Consider the following 26,257-nt stretch of genomic DNA (forward strand, 5'->3'; position numbering starts at 1 on the left):
TTTCTCTTCTTAATATCTGATTTTAAACCTAACCTTAACCACACTGCTAATCATATGACTAATCTTATGTATTTGTAACTTTTTAAATAAATAAAACGGGAGAAAGAAAAGTGGAGGCATATAGCCTTTAGTTTAGTTTTAGCAAAAAGTATGAATTGTGTGGTAAAAGCAAAGGTGTGTGGTATTTTAATCAAAGGTGTAAGGATATTTCTACAGTAGTGGCCAAATATATTGGCACCCTTGCACTTTTAAATAATTCCCTGTTTCTTCTCAAATAAATTGAAATAAAAAAAATCAAAAACTTTGGTCTCCACACCTTGTTATTGGATTTTCAGCATTGCCCGAATCAATTTAGTTTAGAAATTTTATTTTGAAAATAACAGTGGGGTAAATGACTTAAGTAAACATACTTTGAACTAATATTTAAGGAGTTTTTGGGGGTATCAGAACTTTACTTTGCTATTTATAATTTTGACAACTTTTACTCCACTACATTCCAAAAGAAAATATGTAGTCTTTACTCCCATACATTTTACCTGACACCCAAAAGTACTCGTTACATTTCTAATGCTCAGGCAGGACAGCAATATGGTCCAATTCAAGCACCTATCAATATAACACATTGTCATTCCTACTGCCTCTGATCTGGTGGACTCACTCAACACAAATACTGCATTTGTAAATTATGTCTCGGTGTCAGAGTGTGCCTCTGTCTGACCGTAAATAAATAAAAAAGAAAATCATCCCGTCTGGTTTGATAAATATAAGGAACTTGATGTATAGCATTTACTTTGACTTTTTACTTGTATTCAGGTATCACAATTGAGTACTTTTTCCACCACTGGAAAGTAAAGACAAATGGCATGGACAAAATGATTGGCACCCTAGGCTTAGTTGCACAGTGTGTGTGTGTGTGTGTGTGTGTGTGTGTGTGTGTGTGTGTGTGTGTGTGTAATGTTGTGAAGCCCTTCATTGCCATTCACTGTTGTGAGCTATCAAGGTCATTTTAGGGAATAGAAATGACGGCGGGAAATAAAGTTCATATTTTTTGTTTTTATTTGAATGATGTGGAGGGAATTGACCTCACTAAACGGGTAAGAGAAATGAGAAAGGCAAGGAGAGGTAGACTGTCAGTTAACTTTTTTCACCATTTAAGTAAAGCCTACTAATAATCAGACCATACATTTTGATGTAGACACCAATGGACTTCTTGTCCCCTTTGCCAGACCTATATGATTTTCATATACAGTTGAAGATGGAAGTTTACATACACCTTAGCCAAATACATTTAAACTCAGTTTCACAATTCCTGACATTTAATCCTAGTAAAAATTCCCTGTCTTAAGTCAGTTTGGATCACCACTTTATTTTAAGAATGTGAAATGTCAGAATAATAGTAGAGAGAATGATTTATTTCAGCTTTTATTTAGTTCATCACATTCCCAGTGGGTCATACGTTTACATACACTCAATTAGTATTTGGTAGCATTACCTTTAACTTGGGTCAAACATTTCGGGTAGCCTTTCACAAGCTTCCCACAATAAGGTGGGTGAATTTTGGCCCATTCCTCCTGACAGAGGAGGCCTACAAGGCCTACAAACCTGAGTCAGGTTTGTAGGCCTTCTTGTTCACACACGCTTTTTCAGTTCTGCCCACACATTTCCTATAGGATTGAAGTCAGGTCTTTGTGATGGCCACTCCAATATATAGCCTAGTGGTTAAACCGGTGGACTAGTAACCGGAAGGTCGCAAGTTCAAACCCCTGAGCTGACAAGGTACAAATCTGTCGTTCTGCCCCTGAACAGGCAGTTAACCCACTAGGCCGTCATTGAAAATAAGAATTTGTTCTTAACTGACTTGCCTAGTTAAATAAAGGTTAAAAAAAAGCCAGTTTGCCAGAACTTTGGAAGTATGCTTGGGGTCATTGTCCATTTGGAAGACCCATTTGCAGCATCTTGAGATGTTGCTTAAATACATCCACATCATTTTCCTGACTCGTGATGCCATCTATTTTGTGAAGCGCACCAGTCCCTCCTGCAGCAAAGGGATGGTATTCTTCAGCTTGCAAGCTTGCAAGCCTATTTCTGTTTAATCAGACCAGAGGACATTTCTCCAAAAAGTACGATCTTTGTCCCCATGTCCAGTTGCAAACCGTAGTCTGGCTTTTTTATGGCAGTTTTGGAGCCGTGGCTTCTTCCTTGCTGAGCGGCCTTTCAGGTTATGTTAATACAAGACTCGTTTTACTGTGGATATAGATACTTTTGTACCCGTTTTCTCAATCATCTTCACAAGATCCTCTGCCGTTGTTCTGGGATTGATTTCTACTTTTCGCACCAAAGTACATTCATCTCTAGGAGCTGCGGTCTTATGGTGGTCTTATGGTGTTTATACTTGCATAGTATTGTTTGTACAGATGAACGCAGTATCTTCAGGCATTTGGAAATTGCTCCCAATGATGAACCAGACTTGTGGAGGTCTACAATCAGGTATTGGCTGATTTCTTTAGATTTTCCCATGATGTCAAGCAAAGAGGCACTGAGTTTGAAGGTAGGCCTTGAAATACATTCACAGGTACACCTCCAATTGACTCAAATGATGTCAATTAGCCTACCAGAAGCTTCTAAAGCCATGACATCATTTTCTGGAATTTTCTAAGCTGTTTAAAGGCAGTCAACCTAGTGTAAGTAAACTTCTGACCCACTGGAATTGTGATACTGTGAATTATAAGTGAAATAATCTGCCTGTAAACAATTGTTGGAAAAATGACTTGTGTCATGCACAAAGTAGATGTCATATCCGACTTGCTAAAACTATAGTTTAACAAGAAATTTGTGGAGTGGTTGAAAAACGAGTTTTAATGACTCCAACCTAAGTGTATGTAAACTTCTGAGTTCAACTGTATGCATTGTAGATTACCTAACTGAAAAAAAAATTTGAAAAAAAAATTATATAGCTGGCGACTAGATCAGCTGTGTTGGGCGCAGTTCATTCACCACCATGCCACGGAGCTCCACTATGTGTTTCCCAAAGTTGGTCCTGGGGCCACCATTGTTAATGTTGTAAATGACTATTGTAGCTGGAAACGGCAGACTTTTTAAGGAATATCTACATATGCGTACAGAGGCCCATTATCAGCAACTATCACTCTTATGTTCCAATGGCACGTTGTGTTAGCTAATCCAAGTTTATCATTTTAAAATGCAAATTGATAACTAGAAAACCATTTTGCAATTATGTTAGCACAGCTGAAAACTGTTGTTCTGATTAAAGCAGCAAATAAACTTGCCTCTGTCAAGTGTCTGTGTTCTTTTGCCCATCTTAATCTTTTATTTTTATTGGCCAGTCTGAGATATGGCTTTTTCTTTGCAACTCTGCCTAGAAGGCCAGCATCCCGTAGTTGCCTCTTCACGGTTGACGTTGAGACTGGTGTTTTGGCGGTATTATTTAATGAAGCTGCCAGCTGAGGACTTGTGAGGCGTCTATTTCTCAAACTAGACACTCTAATGTACTCTTGCTCAGTTGTGCACCGGGGCCTCCCACTCCTCTTTCTTTTCTGGTTAGAGACAGTTTTCGCTGTTCTGTGAAGGGAGTAGTACACAGCATTGTACGAGATCTTTAGTTTCAATTTCTCACATGGAATAGCCTTCATTTCTTAGAACAAGAATAGACTGACGAGTATCAGAAGAAAGTTATTTGTTTCTGGCCATTTTGAGCCTTTAATCGAACCCACAAATACTGATGCTCCAGATACTCAACTAGTCTAAAGAAGGCCTGTTTTATTGCTTCTTTTATCAGAACAACAGCTTTCAGCTGTACTAACATAATTGCAGAAGGTTTTCTAATGACCAATTAACCTTTTAAAATGATAAACTTGGATTAGTTAACACAATGTGCCATTGGAACACAGGAGTGATGGTTGCTGATAATGGGCCTCTGTATGCCTATGTAGATATTTAATTAATAATCAGCCGTTCCCAGCTAAAATAGTAATTTAAAACATTAACAATGTCTACACTGTTTTTCTGATCAATTTGATGTTATTTTAATTGACAAACATTTTTGAACGGCAGTGTATGCCTTTTATTTCAATGCATGTGTAGGATTTATCTGGCATAGTTTGCATTTGCGGTCAGCTGTGTTATTCACTGGTTATTTTCACAGTGATGGCGGTATTTGAAGTCAGCCTTGTTGTGACTTGGTAGCGTGTATTATGCATGTTGCAGTTCCACAAGTAGAGTTAATTTATGAGGAGGTTGAGTAGTGCTTGAAATTGTACACAGAGTTCCACAGACTTTAAACCTAATATAATTCATGCTTGGAGTAATTTTTGTTTTGTTTTTGCTGTTCTCCAAAAATAATTTTAGAGATTTTGCCATTCCCTAGGTTTAGCTGAACTGATGCCACCGCATTACATATTACAATAACAGTGAAATTATGCAACAATCTTTTTAAATGATCTTAACAGGCCCTTGGACCACCGACAATGTAACCTTTTTCCTTGTTTTCTTTGAGTTTATTAACATTTTTCTGTAATTTACCAGAATTGCCAAATGGCCAATGTGCCACTGGCTGTGATAGTTGTAAGCCTAATTTATATTGTTTCAGTAAACTAGTGCAATTTTGGTTTCATTTATTGGTATGAAAATAAACACATCAACTTGCTATTTAGAGCATTTCCCCAAAATACATGTCCTGTTTTTGGCTTCAAAGACTATAATAATTGTCGGTTATAACAAATGTTCAATGTCATGCAGTGACATAATTATAATTGAGATAATGCAAATCTTTAATGATTACTTAGTTGGGCTAACTATTTTTTTCTTCTTGCTATAGGCCTACTTCATCAGCATCCTCTGCTTGCATCCCTAATTCCTACCTGTAGCCTACAACAACAACAAAAAAACATACATTTCAGAGGGCACACCGTTCTTATTATACTTCAGTGGGACACACTTGTGACTTGGATGATGCAATGAATGTTGCACATTTAAATTATAAAACGAGAATGCAATGCGAATGAGAAAATTCACCCTGATATTGTAAACATTTAATTTGGTACTCGAGGTACTTCACGTGATGTGTCAAGCCTCGATATTAAACACAAACAAATACTGGTTGATCATAAATAGGCACGTCTCTCCATTACTTTGTGTGAAATTGCGCAAACTCAAAAAATGATGAATGGATACCACTTTAAAGTGTCTAATTATTCCTACACAATGTTCAAGCCCCAAGTTCTGGGACATTTGTGCATATGGCGGAGGCGCACTAATGGAGGTCCGAGGTGAAATTGAAGGAGGCGATTTGGATCTAGGTCTCTACACATCGTAGGCGGGTTTTCTCCCTGTTCAATTGCCCGTCTGTAAACGACATTGCGCGGTTCTGATAAAAATCAGTTCCATTCTTCGACGTGTCTTCAAGCGCGCTCCCGTCAAGCAGTTAGTCGCCTGCACCTGTGTGAGAGGACGAGGAGACACCTTTCATTTCACCATTGACAGTTTCCCCCTCATTAAATAATTGTTTACTGAAATAACCATACACATACCAATTACCCAGTTGATACACTTTTACTCGAATAACAACTGTTTTCCTTGCCCTGTCACAACAACATAGCAGCTAGCTAGTTACTGTAGCATAGGACGATCTGAGGAAACCTTTCAGATTTCTTCAAGTCTTGATTTCCACGTCTGACTCTGACACCACACTACTATTTGTTCTAAGCAAAGGTAAGATATGGCTACTTCATCTGTAGACTAACATATTCGTAAGTCAACCAAATGAATTGTGTGGTTGTCCCCCAAAGACTTTTGTCTGCCGGCTCCTGTCATAGCCAGCCGAAGTGACCGCTTCTGTCGTTAGCCAACGGAGCCGGCTAACTAGCTGTGCAGTAACGTAGTTGTTTATGTTGCTAGCCAGTTAGCTACAAAATGAATGTCTATGCTTGCTGACCTTCTAACTCGCTATCATTTCTCCAGCGTAGCTAGTTTCAAAGCAATTGGTTCTTAACTAATTTATCTACGTCAACTAGCTACTAAAACATGTCAAAATAGAATTGTATCACATTGTTGCCAGTCATTAATTTCTCCCACACTACTTATGTCACTACCAGGTCAGGAATACTCCCTCAGAAAACATTTCACTAGTGACCATTCATGAACTAATCAGCAGCATGATGAAACACACACACAGCTGGTGCCAGACACCCCCCTCAGTCACGGTGAGAATCAAACCCAACACAGCACACACCCTCCAGATCAAGAGAGGCCTGAGGCTGAAGAGACCCAACCTGCAAGTGGCCCAGGGGCCTCCTGGCAAGAGTCAACCCAGCCAAAGTCATGTCGAGGCCGCAAAGGGAAAAATCATATGGGGCCCGACACTTGTCATTCAACGAGAAGAGATGGCAGCCTTCTTCAGACTTTTTGGTGAGCCAAAGAGTACAGTCCACTTACACCAGTCATAATATCTGAGGTTGTTTGTTAAAAGTTGATAGAGCCCACTCAACAATTTGTTTGTTTTATTGAGGCTTGGCACATCTCAGATTAGAGACAATGAGCAGTCGGTTTCTCATGCAATTTTATTTGATTACAGATGACGATTTGATACAAGACTTTCTGTGGATGGACTGCTGTTGCAAAGTCACAGACAAGGTAAAAAGCATTGCTTTGGAGGTTACCAATTTTATTTGTGTAGTGATTAACGTATACAACTTTGGATGGACATGAGTACTCGAACGGACATCAAACTTTATCTTTAACCAGGGATCAAAAATCAAAACAAATAAATACTGTAAATCTATTTGGTCAACATTTTGTCTTGAAGATCACGTTAATTTTCTCGGAATCTAGTGTTCCATTTGTACATGTGCATTTACATGACAACAAAAAAGGATCCAAGCCAAGCATCACAGTTCTTCCTAAATTCCCTTCTCCCTCCCTTTAGGCCTACAGAAATAAATGCCTATAAAAACGTATCTAACTGACGGGATACACAAGCTACATTCCTTGCCAAATGATTACAGTTTTATCACAAATTCAAAATGGACTGGTTGACTGAAGTAGGGAAATATTTTACAACAACTAGCTGGAGTTTTAGACTAATTACGTCCAGTCTATTTAATGCCTGGGCTACTTTGCGGTTGTCATTAGTTACCACAGCCACAAAGTCAAACTTGGCTATATTGAAGACATTCCTGAAAACAAAAAATAGCTTTTTGGTCTTAATGTTAGGCATACGGTTAGCAGTGTGGTTAGGTTTTAAAGAAGATACATTGTAGAAATAGGTCAGGTTTGACTTTTTGGCTATGGTAACTAGTGCCGACCCTACTTTTGCAAACTGCTAGTGCCATTTAGAATTGGTTAGCCTAGGCTATAAACTCCCTAAACATAGACAGGTTCCACACTGACAATATGCAAAATCATCTGTTTGATAGAGACGGAGTGTATTTTCATCAGAATCATTAAGCCTAGGCCTACTCACCAAACAGATGCCATGACTAATTCATCCCCATGAAGTGTGTCCATGAAATGTGGAATTGTTAATCCATTTAGAAAATCCCAAAGAACAGGCAGAATTAACTAAGTCAAAAACAAGACAGATTTTGGTTTGTAACCCTGAATATTTTTTATTTAGACTTGCCATATTGAGCCCAGTTTCAAATGATCACTAATTGAGAACTATTCGAGATGCTCATCACTTCGCACTATTTTATTCTGTTATATTACATGTTTTTTTTTACTATAAAATAGGTGTCTTGACTGTAGTAAGGGCTCGGGAAATAAGAGCATCATGTCTGCTAAATTAACAAAACAAGGCCATTGCACAGCCATAGGCTGAAGATTGTGTTCCACGATATAATGTAACCAGTTGATATTGCGGTTTCAATAAATTAATCTTAAAATGGCACTTGTTTTTTTTGGCAGAATTATAATTTCCGCAAATAGGATTCATAATGGTGATAAATGATGCATTGTTGCACATGGTTTGCATATAGAGTACCAGTCAAAAGTTTGGACACACCAACTCCAAGTGTTTTTTTCTTTATTGTTACTATTTTCTATATTGTACAATCGTGGCCAAAAGTTTTGAGAATAACACAAATATTAATTTTCACAAAGTCTGCTGCCTCAGTGTCTTTAGATATTTTTAGATATTTTTGTCAGATGTTACTATGGAATACTGAAGTATAATTACAAGCATTTCCTAAGTGTCCAAGGCTTTTATTGACAATTACATGAATTTAATGCAAAGAGTCAATATTTGCAGTGTTGACCCTTTTTCAAGACCTCCGCAATCCGCCCTGGCATGCTGTCAATTAACTTCTGGGCCACATCCCGACTGATAGCAGCCCATTCTTGCATCATCAATACTTGGAGTTTGTCAGAATTTGTTGGTTTTTGTTTGTCCACCCGCATATTGAGGATTGACCACAAGTTCTCAATGGGATTAAGGTCTGGGGAGTTTCCTGGCCATCAATGTTTTGTTCCCCGAGCCACTTAGTTATCACTTTTTCCTTATGGCAAGGTGTTCCATCATGCAGAAAATTGCATTGTTCGTCACCTAAATGTTCCTGGATGGTTGGGAGAAGTTGCTCTCAGAGGATGTGTTGGTACCATTCTTTATTCATGGCTGTGTTCTTAGGCAAAATTGTGAGTGAGCCCACTCCCTTGGCTGAGAAGCAACCCCACACATGAACGGTCTCAGGATGCTGTACTGTTGGCATGACACAGGACTGATGGTAGCGCTCACCTTGTCTTCTCCGAACAAGCTTTTGTTCGGATGCCTCAAACAATCGGAAAGAGGATTCATCAGAGAAAATGACTTTACCCCGGGCCTCAGCATTCCAATCCCTGTACCTTTTGCAGAATATCAGTCTGTCCCTGATGTTTTTCCTGGAGAGAAGTGGCTTCTTTGCTGCCCTTCTTGACACCGGGCCATCCTCCAAAAGTCTTCGCCTCACTCATTGTGCGTTCAGATGCACTCACACCTGCCTGCTGCCATTCCTGAGCAAGCTCTGTACTGGTGGTGCCCCGATCCTGCAGCTGAATCAACTTTAGGAGACGGTCCTAGCGCTTGCTGGACTTTCTTGGGTGCCCCGATGCCTTCTTCACAACAATTGAACCGCTCTCCTTGAAGTTCTTGATGATCCGATAAATGGTTGATTTAGGTGCAATCTTACTGGCAGCAATATCCTTGCCTGTGAAGCCCTTTTTGTGCAAAGCAATGATGACGGTGTGTGTTTCCTTGCAGGTAACCATGGTTGACAGAGGAAGAACAATGATTCCAAGCACCACCCTCAGTCTGCTATTCAAACTCAATCAGCATGACAGGGTGATCTCCAGCCTTGTCCTCATCAACTCACACACCTGTGTTAAAGAGAGAATCACTGACATGTCAGCTGGTCCTTTTGTGACAGGGCTGAAATGCAGTGGAAATGTTTTGGCGATTCAGTTCATTTGCATGGCAAAGAGAGACGTTGCAATTAATTGCAAATCATCTGATCACTCTTCATAACATTCTGGAGTGTATGCAAATTGCCATCATACAAACTGAGGCAGCAGACTTGGTGAAAATTAATATTTGTGTCATTCTCAAAACTATTTGCCACGACTGTAGAATAATAGTGAAGACATCAAAACTATGAAATATCACGTATTGAATCACGTAGTAACCAAATAAGTGTTAAACAAATATATTTTATATTTGAGATTTTACAAAGTAACCACCCTTTGCCTTGATGACAGCTTTGCACACACTTGGCATTCTCTCAACCAGCTTCTTAATGCGCTTGAGCCAATCAGTTGTGTTGTGACAAGGTAGGGGTGGTATACAGAAGATAGCCCTATTTGGTAAAAGACCAAGTCCATAATATGGCAAGAACATCTCAAATGAGCAAAGAGAAACGACAGTCCATTACTTTGACATGGTCAGTCAATCCGGAAACTTCAAGACTGTTGGAAAAACATTCCAGGTGAAGCTGGTTGAGAGAACGCGCAAAGCTGTCAAGGCAAAGGGTGGCTACTTTGAAGAATCTCAAATATAAAGTATATTTTGATTAATTTGACACTTTTTTTGGTTACTACATGATTCCATATGTGTTATTTTATAGTTTCTCTTAACTATCATTCTACAATGTAGAAAATAGTAAAAATAAAGAAAAACCCTGAGATGAGTAGGCATGTCCCAACTTTTGACGAGTACTGTCGATGAATGTGCACATTTTTTTCCCAGTCCGGGACTTGTTCTAAAAAAAGTTTTATTCAAGTACAACTGAGTATTTGAAGAGTTTTTTTTTTTTCAAAAGCCCATCCCTGTATACAAGCCATGATGATGCATCATATATAAACTCATTTCAATTCAACCTCTCTTCCCTATTTCAGTACCTTCTAGCCATGGCGTTTGTCTACTTCAAGAGGGCTCGCTTCAGTATTGGCGAGCACAGCAGAACAAACTTTTTCATTGCACTGTAAGTTCTGTGAATCTACTACTCTGAAATAAATAGTTGACTCGCTGTATTCTGAACATCTCAGTAACTTTCAATGGATGCATTTGTATCAGTCTACAAGTCCTAAATGTATCATTTGTTGAGAATCGAATGGGCCGGTGCGGACTGTGACAAACAACCGTTGTAATTGTAGAGGAGCTTATCCCCCCCAAAGAGGGAGAGAATTAATTGTATAACTGGCAACAAAAAGCTAGGAATCCTATTTCTGATATTTCATGCCACGTTTTTCTTTTCACAGATACCTAGCCAACACCATGGAGGAGGACGAGGAGGAGAGCAAGTACGAGATCTTCCCATGGGCGCTTGGCAAGACCTGGAGGAAACACTTCCCTCGCTTTCTCAAGCAGCGGGACAAGCTGTGGGCTCGCATCGAGTACCGGGCTGCCGTCAGCCGCCGCTGCTGCGAGGAGGTAGGTATACAAAACCATTACATGAAATGATGGTGTAGGTCTTCTGCTTTCTCTTGACCTGGATGGAATTCTAACTTGATGCATCAGTGCATAACTCAAGCATGCTGTCAGTCAGATTTGGGCCAACATTTGAGATACATTCATGTGGGTCAAGTTACTAGGATTCGTTCCTGTGTCTTACTGCTATTGTCAGCCGCAATGTAAATGTATCTATGAACTCTGACAATACAAAATGTACCATCTCTCCTCTTGAATTGGCTGTGTCTTTAACCATGTGTATTTATCCTTGTCTGTGTACACGCCCTCTTTCCAGGTGATGGCCATCGTGCCTACCCACTTCATCTGGCAGCGGGAGCGTGCCGAGCACCACAGCGGCGCTCAGCGGTTCTACATTGGCGACCGGGAGAAGGTCCACATGCCCCGTGGGCCCTCCGCCTCCCCCGCACCCTGTGCCCTCTGCGCCAAGAGCTCCGGCCTGGGCCTCTCTTCCTCCTCGGCCTCTGGATCCTCAACCTCCCTTACCCCCTCCTCGTCCTCCCCGCTACCCTTTGCCCTGGCCCTCTCCCTGGAGACTACTCCACCCAGGTCCCAGGTTTCATCCTCCCGCAGACCGGGCCAAAGAAAGACCAAGGCCCAGCGCCCCTGCTGCTGCACAGAGGAGGCCCCAAGTGAGTGCAGGTGTTGGTTACAGGACGGCTGTGCTATGTGCTATGGTTAATTTCTTAATCATAATTTGGAAGCAAAAGGATGACAACATATTGATTGGCAAGGCTTGCTTGAAGTTACATTAAAATATAATCAATGTAGAGTGACAGCAGCCAAGTTTTAACTTATGTTCTGAAGTAAAACACCCAGCAACGATTTGTTAGACACTCAAGTTATCTTGCTCCTTTAACAACACTCATGTCTAAGCTAACAATTTGAATGTGTTTCGTCAGGGAACGAGTCTTATTGTGGAGCAGGACACGACCCGTCTATGGACTGGATCAACGAGGAGTAGAATAGTACTACAAAAACCAACTCAGGACTACATTTCCCAACCCTGGTCCTGTGAAGCATATATTTAGTTTTCATAACATCTATAGAATGCCAATTTACTGCTCTACCTCGATTAGGTGGTTTAAATGGAAACTAGCATTCACAGGGGAATAAATCCTATCTTGAGGATTTGTGTAACTCAAGTGTAGTTGTCTCATTTATCAAGTTAGGAATTGGTTCAGGGCTTCTTTGATCAGGGTTTAACTTTAGATAAAGGCATGTAACATTTCCCTCAACTGTCCTGACACATGTCATGAAATGTAAAACATTCGCTTCACATTGTTCTGTGTACAAGGACTTAAGTCAAACTCTCGGGGCCTCTGTGCTATTATTCCTTAAAGGTGGACACTCTTAACAGAACTGATTAATCCCTCAAAACACTTATTTATTTGCTATAGCACTTCAAGGTCTTGCACATTGGGTGGGAACTGTTGACTAATTCCTTAAATATAAATCAGCTGGAAGGATCTGTACAGCATTTGGTCCATGAGTGAAGGCTTGGGTATGTTCTGTGATACTGACAATAAAGGCTTATGTCCCCCTTAGTTTGGTGTTTTATTGAGTCTTTATATTTGGCGTGTTGTCAAGCAGTATGAATTTCAATTTCCAGACTGATTATAGGGCAACTACATTTTCCTCTGCAGTACCAAATAACATTTATGAATATAATACACCCAATCGCTCCTCTGATGGGTCTTTGGAGGCGAGCTACCCCTGACTCTTCCTCAGTTTCACCAGGAATGCTGAAAGGACAAAATGTCACAGTGAACAACACAATACCATGGATGTATTCTGAATGTAGCAGATGTTCTCCTTAGCAGAAAATCATATCTATCCCAACAGACCCCACATCGAATAGGTTACGTAGTGGTTTCATGCTAATTTGATCAAATATGCACATTTTCCATGAAACTGACTTAAGGCTGTGCATGATAAAGTGGGGCACATAAACCACTTGGCGCTTATGTACTTAAACTTGTGTTCCCATTGCATTATCCACTCTACTGATGGTTGTCACACAAACTATACATAAATATCAAACTTGCCCAATCTGGATTTGGCGCATGCTCTCTAATCTAGACAATGGTTTGCTGGTAAAGTGGACAGGGTAGGTTATGATGAGAGCAATATTTAATAATTAGCATTCAAATAATGAGCTTGATGCAAATTTCCAATACATATCATCACTTAACCACCATTAAAGGAAGTCCAGTATACTCAGCTAAATGACTGTCTACATCTGATTTGTCATTCGATATGACTTAACTTTATGGAAACATGGTTATTGACACTAACCTGTGTGGCTAGCTTGCTCCGGGTGAGGTCGAGCAATGTAAGGGACACTCCCATATGGTGCGGGTTCCGGACTGCTTGTGTATTCTGAAAGAATAACAAAATGTGTGTTAACACACAATATTACTAAATAGAGGGCTTTTATTTTGAAAATGTCAGTGACCATGTGCCATGTGAAAGACAGGGTCAGAATAACATTTCTGTATAAGGGAATCATATAATGCAACTGCAGCGGGATATTGTAATTGCCTTTAGTTTAGACAGACATTATGACATCCAAGGATCCCCATGTGACCGGATGATTTGAACAAGAGATCACCTTTTTCTTCATCAGACTTGTTATTCTCCCCTTCCTCCTGGTTTCTCGCTGAGGGAGGAGCTTTCCTCCGGCAGAACCGCCCATCTTTCTGGATTGCCGGAGCCAACAGCCAATCCCTGAGCTGCACTTCGATGATGCGTTCACACAGCAGGGGGAGGGCAGAGCATCGGAGGCCCTCCAGTAGATCAATGACCTGTGTTATACTAAATCACACAGAAGAGAGTGAAGGAGACACGTAAAGTACCTCAAAAATGGAAAACACACTTGAAAGCAAAGTATATGAGGAAATGAGGGCCCTGTCCAGAAATAACCTCTGAACCCCTTCACACTTGAGATCTGAAAGGACTGGACAGGTGTAGGCAGTGTTTATGGGGTATGGGCTAGGGGTTGTTTATGGACGGGTCGAGGTTACTCACTTGGCTAGGTAGACAGCACAAACTGCTCCGGGGTGGAGATGTGGAATCACAGTGGGCAAAACCAATTGAGGGTTTATCATATCCAGAGCAATCTGAAACACACACACAAGTTTCTAAAGGTTAGTGGCTGGTCAAGTGAGGGTTTCCCAGACACAGATTCAACAACTCCTGGGCTGAGAACCATGATTAGTGTTGGAATCTGGCGCAGCAGTAATGCTCCCGAATCGTGATCCGCCTACCCCCATGGTGAGGGGGGGGGTCAAGCCCTGTCTCGGCCACTCAGTCTTTGCCCCCAGGAGTAGGGGCCCTACTTCTGCCCCTCTATTTCTCTGTATGCCCTATCATAAATGATACGATTTCCAAGGTGATTTGCCTTGCAGTGTAAAAAAAACAATTATACAAAAATACACCAGTTTAGAGTTGCTCAATAAAAACTATAAGTGACATGCACTCAATTACAAGCAAAAAATACATATCCTTACAGAGTGAAACCCTCGCCCGGCGAGGAGCAAGGAGGCCCCCTGCAGGTCAGAGTTATGAAACTGGACGTTGTCGGGCCATTCCTCTCCTCGCCGCAGGATCCAGGAGGAACACCAGCGGTTGTAGTTGAGCACGGCTCGTCTGTGGTGGTCCTCCCTGATTTCCACACTCATAACACTGCCCTTGGAGCCCACTGGGGAGAACAATAATAATAATAATAATACATGCCATTAAGCAGCCATTTTTAGGGTGTTTTCACACTTGGTCCCTTTCAACCAATGTTTGTAAACTCAGTGCGGTTCGCTGAATTTTTTGTGCAGTGTGAACACTCCAAAGTAACTCAGACCACTCAAAAGAGCCCCTGAAGTGAACCAAACTGAGACCATCTCGAGAGGTGGTCTGAGTTCGGTTCGCTTGAATTCCGCGTCTGGTTCCCGTTTTTTAGGGCAATGTGAACTCAAAGCTCCCCAGGTTTGCTTGTCATTATTCCCGCACCACACACTAGACTACTGCAACATCCTCATATTGGTGCCACAAAAGAGAGAAGATGATGATGTGCAGGTTCGCTGGAAAATGTGTGCTGTTTTTGGATGTTGATTACCAATTGTCAAGGACTCACAAAAATTCCAACATTTGTGGAGTTTTTAGTTAAGATTGGTTTGCAATATGTGATCTGAAGGCTAAAGTAGCTTCATAAGCTGTTTATTGATTGTAGAGTTTGAATAGTGTGAGAAAACAACCTATTTGGTGAGAATCACAGAGTACACAATCTATTTTAGCTCTTAAAAAGGGGCAGCAGCTTACCTTGGGTGTACACTTTTCAATTATAGCATTAATTATTCTGCAGTTATTCTGCTATTTATTCTGTTAGCAATAAAACGTACATGTTAATAGTATCTTCTGATTACAATTATTATGTCTCATATTTTAATTAAATGCAATCAATTAGTAGAGTGGTGCCAGGAAAATAACCTTCAACGTTAACAAAAAGGAGCTGATCGTGGACTTCAGGAGACAGCAGAGGGAGCACGCCCCCATCCACATCGATGGGGCCATAGTGGAGAAGGTGAAAAGTTTAAGTTCCTTGGCATACACGGAGAATGTAAAAATGGTGTACCAACACAGACAGTGTGGTGAAGAAGGTGCAACAGTGCCTCTTCATTTGGCTTGGCCCGTAAGACTTCAAACGTTTACAGATGCACCATTGAGAGCATCCTGTCAGGCTGCATCACCGCCTGGTACGGCAACTGCACTGTCCTCAGGGCTCTCCAGAATAGAGGTCGACTGATTAATCGGAATGGCCGATTAATTAGGGCCGATTTCAAGTTATTGAAGTTATTCAAGGTATTTTTGAGAGCCGATTTTGCAGATAAAAAAAATAAAAAATTATACCTTTATTTAACTAGGCAAGTCAGTCAAGAACACATTCTTATTTTCAATGATGGCCTAGGAACGGTGGGTTAACTGCCTTGTTCAGGGGCAGAATGACAGATTTTCACCGTGTCAGCTCTGGGGATTCAATCTTGCAACCTTACAGTTAACTTGTCCAACCCTCTAACCACATGCCTCTCGTTGCAGAGACTGTTACGCGAATGCAGTAGAAGCCAAGGTAAGTTGCTAGCTAGCATTAAACTTATCTTATAAAAACCAATCATAATCATTAGTTATCACACATGGTTGATGATATTACTAGTTTATCTAGCGTGTCCTGTGTTGCATATAATCGTTGCAACGCTGGGGGATGATTTAACAAAAGCGCATTTGCGAAAAAAGCACAATCGTTGGACGACTGTACCTAACAATAAACACCCATGCCTTTCTTAAAATCAATACACAGAAGTATATATTTTTAAACCTGCATATTTAGCTAAAAGAAATCCAGGTTAGCAGGCAATATTAACCAGGTGAAATTGTGTCATTTCTCTAGCGTTCATTGCACACAGAGTCAGGGTATACGCAACAGTTTGGGCAGCCTGTCTCATTGCGAACTAATTTGCCAGAATTGTACGTAATTATGACATAACATTGAAGGTTGTCCAATGTAACAAGAATATTTAGACTTAGGGATGCCACCCGTTAGATAAAATACCGAACGGTTCCGTATTTCACTGAAATAATAAATGTTTTGTTTTCGAAATGATAGTTTTCGGATTCGACCATATTAATGACCAAAGGCTCGTATTTATGTGTGTTATTATGTTATAATTAAGTCTATGATTTGATATTTGATAGAGCAGTCTGACTGAGCGGTGGTAGGCAGCCGCAGGCTCGTAAGAATTCATTCAAACAGCACTTTCGTGCGTTTTGCCAGCAGCTCTTCGCAAGCACAGCACTGTTTATGACTTCAAGACTATCAGCCTAATGGCTGGTGTAACCAATGTGAAATGGCTAGCTATTTAGCTGGGTGTGCGCTAATAGCGTTTCAAACGTTACTCGCTCTGAGACTTGGCGTAGTTATTCCCCTTGCGCTGCAAGGGCCGCGGCTTTTGTGGAGCGATGGGTAAAGCTGCTTCGAGGGTGGCTGTTGTCGATGTATTCCTGGTTTGAGGCCAGGTAGCGGCGAGGAGAGGGATGGAAGCTATACTGTTACACTGGCAATACTAAAGTGCCTATAAGAACATCCAATAGTCAAAGGTATATGAAATACACAGAGAGAAATAGTCCTATAAATACTACAACCTAAAACCTCTTACCTTGGAATATTGAAGTCTCATGTTAAAAGGAACCACCAGCTTTCATATGTTCTCATGTTCTGAGCAAGGAACTTAAACGTTAGCTTTCTTACATGGCACATATTGCACTTTTACTTCTCCAACACTTTGTTTTTGCATTATTTAAAGCAAATTGAACATGTCATCAGACTGTTAAATAGCCATCACTATTCGGACTCCACCCAGTACCCTGCCCTGAACTTAGTCACCTTCACTAGCCGGCTACCACCCCATTACTCCCCCCGGCACCTTAGAGGCTGCCCTATGTACGTAGACATGGAACACTGGTCACTTTAATCATGTTTACATATGGTTTTACCCATTTCATATGAACAGTATGTAACCTTTATTTTCCTTAATTCAGCACATTCCAAGCTTAATTGACACCATATACATTCCTCCTACAGATAATCATTAACTTCTGATGTAGAAACCAGACTATGGCACTCAATATTTCAACAGGATACCTGATAATTAACATTATTTCAAGTTTAGAGTCAGAACTCATAAACTTTAAGACATTAAGGTCAGTCAATCCGGAAAATTTCTTCAAAAGCAGATGCGAAAACCATCAAGCTCACAGATTACTGCACCTGTACATAGCCCACCTATAATTTAGCCCAAACAACTACCTCTTTCCCAACTGTATTTAATTTATTTATTTATTTTGCTCCTTTGCACCCCATTATTTTTATTTCAACTTTGCACATTCTTCAATTGCAAAACTACCATTCCATTGTTTTACTTGCTATATTGTATTTACTTTGCCACCATGGCCTTTTTTGCCTTTACCTCCCTTCTCACCTCATTTGCTCACATTGTATATAGACTTGTTTATACTGTATTATCGACTGTATGTTTGTTTTACTCCATGTGTAACTCTGTGTTGTTGTTGTTGAACTGCTTTGCTTTATCTTGGCCAGGTCGCAATTGTAAATGAGAACTTGTTCTCAACTTGCCTACCTGGTTAAATAAAGGTAAAATAAAAATTAAATAAATAAAAAAGCGCTATGATGAAACTGGCTCATGAGGACCGGCCCAGGAAAGGAAGACCCAGAGTTACCTCTGCTGCAGAGGATAAGTTTATTAGAGTGAACTGCACCTCAGATTGCAGCCCAAACAAAAGCTTCACAGAGTGTGGTCCAGTGCTGCAAGGAAAGACCTAGTTAAGCTGTAGCTGGCCCAGCACGTCTTGCTCTTCATTGTAATCAGAGGACTGATGTAAATACTATGCATGCCAGTCTCTCTTGGCTAAGAGTTGATGAGAGACTGATTGCATCACTTCTTCTAAGAAACATTAATGTGTTAAAAATTCCTAATTGTTTGCATAGTCAACTTACACACAGCTGTGACACACACTTATCCCACCAGACATGACACCAGGGGTCTTTTCACAGTCCCCAAATCCAGAACATATTCAAGAAAGAGTATAGTATTATTTAGAGCCATTATTGCATGGAACTCCATTCCATCAGCCAATGGGGATCCAAATAAAATACCAAGTTACAGACACATCTCAATATCAACTGTTCAGAGGCCTGTGTGAATCAGGCCTTCATGGTCGAATACCTGCAAAGAAACCACTACTAAAGGACACCAATAATAAGAAGAGACTTGTTTGGACCAAGAAACATGACCAGTGGACATTAGACCGGTGGAAATCTGTCCTTTTGGTCTGGTGAGTCCAAACGTGAGATTTTTGTTGAGATGCAGAGTAGGTGAACGGATGATCTCTGCATGTGTGGTTCCCACCATGAAAGATGGAGGAGGTGTGATGGTGTGGAGGTGCTTTGCTGGTGACGATGTCATCCAATCATTTAGAATTCAAGCCACACTTAACCAGCATGGCTACCACAGCATTCCGCAGTGATACACACTCCCATCTGGTTTGCAATAAGTGAGACTATCATTTGTTTTCTATAGGACAATGACCCAAAACACACCTCCAGGCTGTGTAAGGGCTATATGACCAAGAAGGAGAGTGATGGTGCTGCATCAGAGGATCTGGCCTCCACAATCACACAACCTCAACCCAATTGAGATGGTTGGCAATGAGTTGGACTGGAGAGTGAAGGAAAAGCATCCAACAAGTGCTCAGCATATGTGGGAATATCTTCAAGACGGTTGGAAAAACATTGCAGGTGAAGCTTTTTTGGTTACTACATTATTCCATGTGTTATTTCATAGCTTTTTCTACAGTGTAGAAAATAGTAAAAGAAAGAAAAACCCTTGAATGAGTAGGTGTGTCCATATAGATAGATATATACACACACACACACACACACACACACACACACACACACACACACACACACACACACACACACACACACACACACACACACACACACACACACACACACACACACACACACACACACACAATTGAAGTAGGAAGTTTAAATACACTTAGGTTGGAGTCATTAAAACTTGTTTTTCAACCACTCCACAAATTTCTTGTTAAACTATAGTTTTGGCAAGTCGGGTAGGACATCTACTTTGTGCATGGCAAGTAATTTTTCCAACAATTGTTTACAGACAAATTATTTCACTGGATCACAATTCCAGCGGGTCAGAAGTTAACATGCACTAGGTTGACTGCCTTTAAACAGCTTAGAAAATTCCAGAAAATTATGTCATGGCTTTAGAAGCTTCTGATAGGCTAATTTACATAATTTGAGTCAATTGGAGGTGTACCTGTGGATGTATTTCAAGGCTTACCTTCAAACTCAGTGCCTCTTTGCTTGACATCATGGGAAAATCAAAAGAAATCAGCCAAGACCTCAGGGAAAAAAATTGTAGACCTCCACAACTCTGGTTCATCCTTGGGAGCAATTTCCAAACACCTGAAGGGACCACGTTCATCTGTACAAACAATAGTATGCAAGTATAAACACCATGGGACCACGCAGCCGTCATACCGCTCAGGAAGGAGACGCATTCTGTCTCCTAGAGATGAACGCACTTTGATTCGAAAAGTGCAAATCAATCTCAGAACAGCAGCAAAGGACCTTGTGAAGATGCTGGAGGAAACAGGTACAAAAGTATCTATATCCACAGTAAAACGAGTCCTATATCAACATAACCTGAAAAGCCGCTCAGCAAGGAAGAAGCCACTGCTCCAAAACCGCCATAAAAAAAATCCAGACTACGGTTTGCAACTGCACATGGGAACAAAGATCATACTTTTTGGAGAACTGTCTTCTGGTCTGATGAAACAAAAATATAACTGTTTGGCCATAATGGCCATCGTTATGTTTGGAGGAAAAAGGGGGAGGCTTTCAAGCTGAGAACACTATCCCAACCGTGAAGCACGGGAGTGGCAGCATCATGTTGTGGGGGTGCTTTGCTGCAGGAAGGACTGGTGCACGTCACAAAATAGAAGGCATCATGAGGCAGGAAAAGTATGTGGATATATTGAATCTCAAGATATCAGTCAGGAAGGTAAAGCTTGGTCGCAAATGGGTCTTCCAAATGGACAATGACCCCAAGCATACTTCCAAAGTTGTGGCAGAATGGCTTAAGGACAACAAAGTCAAGATATTGGAGTGTCCATCACAAAGCCCTGACCTCAATCCTATAGAAAATTTGTGGGCAGAACTGAAAAAGTGTGTGTGAGCAAGAAGGCCTACAAACCTGACTCAGTTACACCACCTCTGTCAGGAGGAATGGGTCAAAATTCACCCAACTTATTTTGGGAAGCTTGTGGAAGGCTACCCGAAACGTTTGACCCAAGTTAAACAATTTACAGGCAACGCTACCAAATACAAATTGAGTGTATGTAAACTTATGACCCACTGGGAATGTGATGAAAGAAATAAAAGCTGAAATAAATCACTCTCAACTATTATTCTGACATTTCACATTCTTAAAATAAAGTTGTGTTTGTTTGTTTGGCCCCAGCGGGAATCAAACCCATAACCCCTGGCGTTGCTAACGCTATGCTCTTACCGACTGAGTCACACAGGACCAAGACAAGAACGAGGGGTATCGGGGACACCCCAAATTGCCAATCTTGGACTATTCACGTTGAGAAGAAAGCTTTCTGATTCATCCTAGTGAAGGCTTAAGATATGGATGCAGTTTATCTTTCCCCTCTATTGTATGACAACCAGCCACACAAGCATTTGTCCACTTTCACTCATCATGACTCATAGCAAACAGGTGATAAAATAAATATACAAACCAGCTCGGGACAGGAAAAGCGACATGGCCCCTGACCCGGAGCCTGACTCCAACACACAGTCTCCCTCTGTGACGTCCATCATCATCAGCATCATACTGGCATCCTGGAGAGAGGAAGAAAGAAGAGAGTGTGAAAGAGACAGAAAAACTCATAGGATATAAGTCTTTCCTACAATGAGCTGTTGTAGCTTAGTATGTATTGTGCAGTTAAAGTATAATCTCTGATATCAAATAATGTAATGTTTGATTCCACAAGCCAAGCCAACACAGTCAAGACTATACCATTGCGCTGGTGATAGCACTTGCATGCACTCTCCATAAGCAACAATAATACTGCTCAGTAGCATGATGTATTCTGGGGAAAAAAGGTTATGCCTCTTCCAGTGCCAGAAAGGAGCATCTGCTACATACAATACCTTTGGATAGGCGATTGCCGGCCCCCTCTTCATATAAAGCACGTATTCCTCCAGGTTGGGCCGCCGTATAAGGATGGGTGTCCCGTGGATGGTGCGAATGAAGTCTCCTGCGTGGCGGCCGACGATGTCACTGTGTCCGATGGTGCCCCAACTGCTCTGGAGACGTTGCCCACCCTGCAGCTGAAACATCTTCCTAAACTCCACGCGGCCCTTCTTCCGGTACTCCGCCAACAGCAGTTCCCCAAAAGTGAGTAAATGCTCCCCGGGAAGAAGGGTGGGAGTCATAGGAGTCACGTATCCCTCCTCTTGTGAATAATTTGTTACCTCTCTGAGAATCGGGCAACCATTTGGCTCTAGTACTGTGTTATCAATGACAGTACCCTTCTCTTTTTCTTCTCTCGGTCTAACTGTGTCATGTCCTATGTGCACCTGTGGTTCTGCACTTTCTACTTCTCCTTGTGAGCTGTGGGTCTTAGTCTCAGTCACCGAGGCTGCTGAAGTGTTGTGGTCTTTTTGAACCCCAACCCCATCAGGTTCCCCCTGTTTCACTTCCGGGTTCTCCTCCTCTCTCAGCACCAACAATTCTGGGGCTAGTGAGTCCTGAGGCAAAAGGCGGCTAATCCTCTCCAAGGGTGAGAGTGGTCGCCTTTTACCAAACAAACCTCTTCCCTGGGTGTGCATAGGGGTTAGAGTCTGGGGTGAGGGGTCAAGGTTGTCTGTTGTTTTGCTCCCGTTCTCATTTTCCCCTTTCTCCCCCTTAGGATCAGTCCCAAAGCTCCTTGTGTACAGTGTACATGTAGGGAGTCGACTTTTGGGAAGGAGCTGCCTGTATCCCTGCTGGCCAATGCAGGTGACACATATCCGCACCAGTCTTTGTGTGAAAAGAGACCCACCTAACTGAAATCCAACAGACATCATTGCGAAGTGGAGTAAAACTGTGTGTGCTGAATTGGTACCATGTAGACAGTGTTTTCATGACACCAGCATGTTGCATTCAGTGTTCAATGTTTTTTCAAATCACTAAGTGACACTTGACAAGCGACATATGATGCTGACAGTGACTCGATTTCACAACGAACTTTGATGGAGAATAATAACCGATCCTTCACAAATGAGAGAAGGCAGAGACGAGAGTAATTATAAATATACAGTATACTATACATTTACATCAAGAATCATGAACAAAATTGACAGCGCGTTTACATTTCAGGAGGTAATGGCAGATAGCGTACAGAAGACGTTGTACATAGATCACCTATTTTTTTGAAATGTCATTAACTTGCCGTTTCGGTCCTTGCCCGTTGCTTTACACTATGGATGTCGCCATGCTGGAAAACGCATGTGTTCTACGTCAATGCAAAGCGACAGACCACGGATGCCGTACTTTCTATTTACCACTAGATGGTGCTGATTAAATAATTATTTCCTGGCGATAAATGCACATGTCCTCTTCAAAAAGTGATGTACTCAGTTGCTAATGTTTACAATAAAAAGGCCATGCCACCATGCAAAAGATAAATAAAAAGGTAATGTCATGCCACCATGCAAAGGAGAAGTAAAAAGGTAATGTCATGCCACCATGCAAAAGAGAAATAAAAAGGTAATGTCATGCCACCATGCAAAGGAGAAATAAAAAGGTAATGTCATGCGACAACCAAAAGAGAAACAATTGCTATAAAACGCATAATTTGTTGCTCTTTGCATGGTAGTTGGCAGCTATAATACTGCCACAGATAGATCTATACATTTCTTTGTGACATTAATTTGACTCTAGTTGAACTCGTTTAATAATTGAACTAATAGCCAGAGCCACTTCAAGGTATCAAAGACGTAGACTGTTTACTTTTCATACGGAATTAGACACCTGGACTTCGTTGAACGACTGGTTGAAAAACTGGCAGCTGGGTTCTTCTTCTTCGATTAGGTTTAAAAGCAGTTGGCACCCAATATGTTGCATTACCGCTAACAACTAGAATGGAGAACAACTCCATTATTCTTTGCTTGAAAAAATAAATAAATACCCTACCACCATTTCTAACACTACACTCACAACATTTTTTTGTTTTTATAAAAATAACACCACCCTACTACACTATTTAAATCTATTTAGTCCTACCTCAGACAAACAACCTGAAAGGATGGGACACCACCACCTCACGCACCCTGTAACTCTTCTGATGTCAAGTCTCGCACACCAAATACCTCTCTGCAGTTGCCGCCAGAACCTCAATTTTCTGCAACCTACGTTCCATCCCTGCAGTACAGTTGATAACCATTGCTATAAATGCTAAAAATCCAATCTTACTGAAACATATCACTTGTTGGCCTATCCCTCTGTACTGGTACAGATCTACTACTCATACCACTCCTCTCAGGATCCCTCCCCCTTGATCCATCTTCCTCTACTTTCTTCACTGCCTCAGCATATGACAACTTCTGCATTACTCTATCCCTGGAAACCTCAACCTGCCTCTCTCGCACGGGACATTTCAGATCCCCTGGCCCCATCGGCACCCCTACAATTAACACATACCACTACTTTCCCCAATGATACACATTCCTTTATCTCATGCCCATCTGCACACTTCTCACACCTAGGAACCTCCCTCCTACACGCTGCTGCCACATGCCCATAAGCTTGACATCTGTAACAACGTAATGTATTTGGCACAAAAGCTTGTACAGGATAACTTACATATCCTTACATCACTGTCAGGCAAAGACTCAACATCAAAACTCAAAAGAACAGACAATGACTCTTCTGTTTCACCAGTCTCACCACCCTGCCTGTGTCGCACCAAACGACGAGCATCACAAACCCGGAATCTTCCCCTTCAGTTGTTCAACTTTTACATGTACTGCTACCCCAGTAATCACTCCTTTCAATAGTGCCCTTTTCTTGAGAGCAAAACAATTCACATTTCACAATTCCTTCTGTCCCAGACTCATCTATATCCTGGCCCTCGGTGCAAGCCTCGGGCTCTGAGAACTTCACCACACCTACCACCTCCAATAAGTCGCCCTCATTCACACCCTCATTCACATCCATTTATCCTCCTGTCTTCAGCTCGCTCTGCTTACACTTTCTACCATTCTTCTTTAACAAACATCTCCCTTTTCCTCACCATTTTTAACTGCCTCAAGCTCACCGTCTTCCTCCCGCTCTCTCGTAGACCTCTTCTGGGAGCAAGGTTGCCAGGTCAATCTCATATTTCTTGCCCAATTACTACTCAAAACCCACCCAAAAGGCCTGAAAACTTGTCTTCCAAAAATGTCACAGCAAGAGAGGAGTTGCCACATTTATACAATAAACCATTTTTCCATAACGTTTTTTTGAGTCAATTAAGGAGTATCGTAATAACAACGTTAGAAGCTAAATTTGTTTTTACTCAAAGTAATAATTATTGCAAGCTATGTGTGACATGACGTAATAAAGGAATATGAATATGTCACAAGAGAAAAGATAATTAACTCTTATTAAACTCACCAGATCATTTTCCATCAATGGATATCAATTTAACTTGTTTGACTGCTATGATTAAGCAATATGATTAAGCAAGAAGGCACAGGGGTTATGGTATGTGGCCAATATACCATACAGTGGCAATTTTAGCATGTAAATCTTTTTTTTATGCATGCCAGCAAAGTCACTACACAACACTAAATAATACACTCATTGCACTATAATGGTGATAAACGGTGTCCACAAACTGTTAGGGCCTACCTAAAGCTGTCCCAACAGCAGAGATTTATTTTCAGCACCATGGAGTGAATCCTTACCACCACTACACCTGGCTATCAGCGAAACAGTTAATTCAGTATCTTTTTCAGCCTTCCTTTTTTTTTAAAACATAGCTGATATGGCTGACTTGCTTTATTAAACAAATGTGGTTTCTACTGACAATTTAGATGTACAAACCATGGGATAATGGAACGATGAGCGGATAAGAGGCTATCTGTAATTTCGATAAAGACATTCATGAGTGAGCTAAAATGGATGTAGTAAATATAACTATTTGTTCAGCACTTTAGAAATGGACAGCGACAGAATTGAGAACATGGGCCGTTCTTACAGTATTCTCCCTGTACACCAAGTCAGAATAGGATAAATAAAGGGGGCATATAAGCAGACAATGAAAAGTCTTACAATATTCAATGATGACATTTCTCTAAAACACGATAAAGGCAACACGTGCACCACCAAGTCAGAACAGTAGGCTAAGTTATCAAATCAAATGTGATTTGTCACATACACATGGTTAGCAGATGTTAATGTGAGTGTAGCGAAATGCTTGTTCTTCCAGTTCCGACAATGCAGTAATAACCAACGAGTAATCTAACCTAACATTTCCACAACAACTACCTTATACACACAAGTGTAAAGGGATAAAGAATATGTACATAAAGACATAGGAATGAGTGATGGTACAGAACGGCACAGGCAAGATGCAGTAGATGGTATCGAGTACAGTATATACATATGAGAT

General features: G+C 41.1%; 2 protein-coding genes across 2 annotated transcripts; one reads left to right on the plus strand and one right to left on the minus strand.

Moving 5' to 3' along the window:
• The first annotated feature begins 5,545 nt into the window (after window positions 1-5,545).
• Window positions 5,546-12,437, plus strand: LOC139385036 (speedy/RINGO cell cycle regulator family member A). Its single transcript, XM_071130073.1, has 7 exons — window positions 5,546-5,727; window positions 6,111-6,423; window positions 6,590-6,648; window positions 10,378-10,463; window positions 10,741-10,912; window positions 11,226-11,580; window positions 11,851-12,437. Exons 2-7 carry the CDS (start codon window positions 6,171-6,173, stop codon window positions 11,910-11,912), a joined length of 987 nt encoding a protein of 328 aa, XP_070986174.1. The 5' UTR covers window positions 5,546-5,727; window positions 6,111-6,170; the 3' UTR covers window positions 11,913-12,437.
• A 51-nt stretch (window positions 12,438-12,488) lies between these two features.
• Window positions 12,489-23,140, minus strand: LOC139384672 (tRNA methyltransferase 61B). The gene is made up of 7 exons (XM_071129494.1): window positions 21,771-23,140; window positions 21,356-21,458; window positions 14,461-14,651; window positions 13,979-14,070; window positions 13,563-13,765; window positions 13,247-13,330; window positions 12,489-12,693 (listed from the first exon to the last, which is right to left on the minus strand). The coding sequence occupies exons 1-7, from the start codon at window positions 22,686-22,688 to the stop codon at window positions 12,659-12,661; spliced, it is 1,626 nt and encodes a 541-aa protein (XP_070985595.1). The 5' UTR covers window positions 22,689-23,140; the 3' UTR covers window positions 12,489-12,658.
• Window positions 23,141-26,257: the final 3,117 nt, after the last annotated feature.

This window comes from Oncorhynchus clarkii, chromosome 26 (genome assembly GCF_045791955.1).
Source record: "Oncorhynchus clarkii lewisi isolate Uvic-CL-2024 chromosome 26, UVic_Ocla_1.0, whole genome shotgun sequence".
Lineage (NCBI taxonomy): Eukaryota > Metazoa > Chordata > Actinopteri > Salmoniformes > Salmonidae > Oncorhynchus > Oncorhynchus clarkii.

Coding starts and splice junctions, on each gene's coding strand:
- LOC139385036 (XM_071130073.1), top strand. CDS start 6,171: ATGATGAAACACACACACAGCTGGTGCCAGACACCCCCCTCAGTCACG. Junction 6,649..10,377: donor GTTGCAAAGTCACAGACAAG/GTAAAAAGCATT, acceptor TCCCTATTTCAG/TACCTTCTAGCCATGGCGTT. Junction 10,913..11,225: donor GCCGCCGCTGCTGCGAGGAG/GTAGGTATACAA, acceptor CCCTCTTTCCAG/GTGATGGCCATCGTGCCTAC.
- LOC139384672 (XM_071129494.1), bottom strand. CDS start 22,688: ATGATGTCTGTTGGATTTCAGTTAGGTGGGTCTCTTTTCACACAAAGA. Junction 13,331..13,562: donor CAAGTCTGATGAAGAAAAAG/GTGATCTCTTGT, acceptor TTATTCTTTCAG/AATACACAAGCAGTCCGGAA. Junction 12,694..13,246: donor GGAGCAAGCTAGCCACACAG/GTTAGTGTCAAT, acceptor TTGTCCTTTCAG/CATTCCTGGTGAAACTGAGG.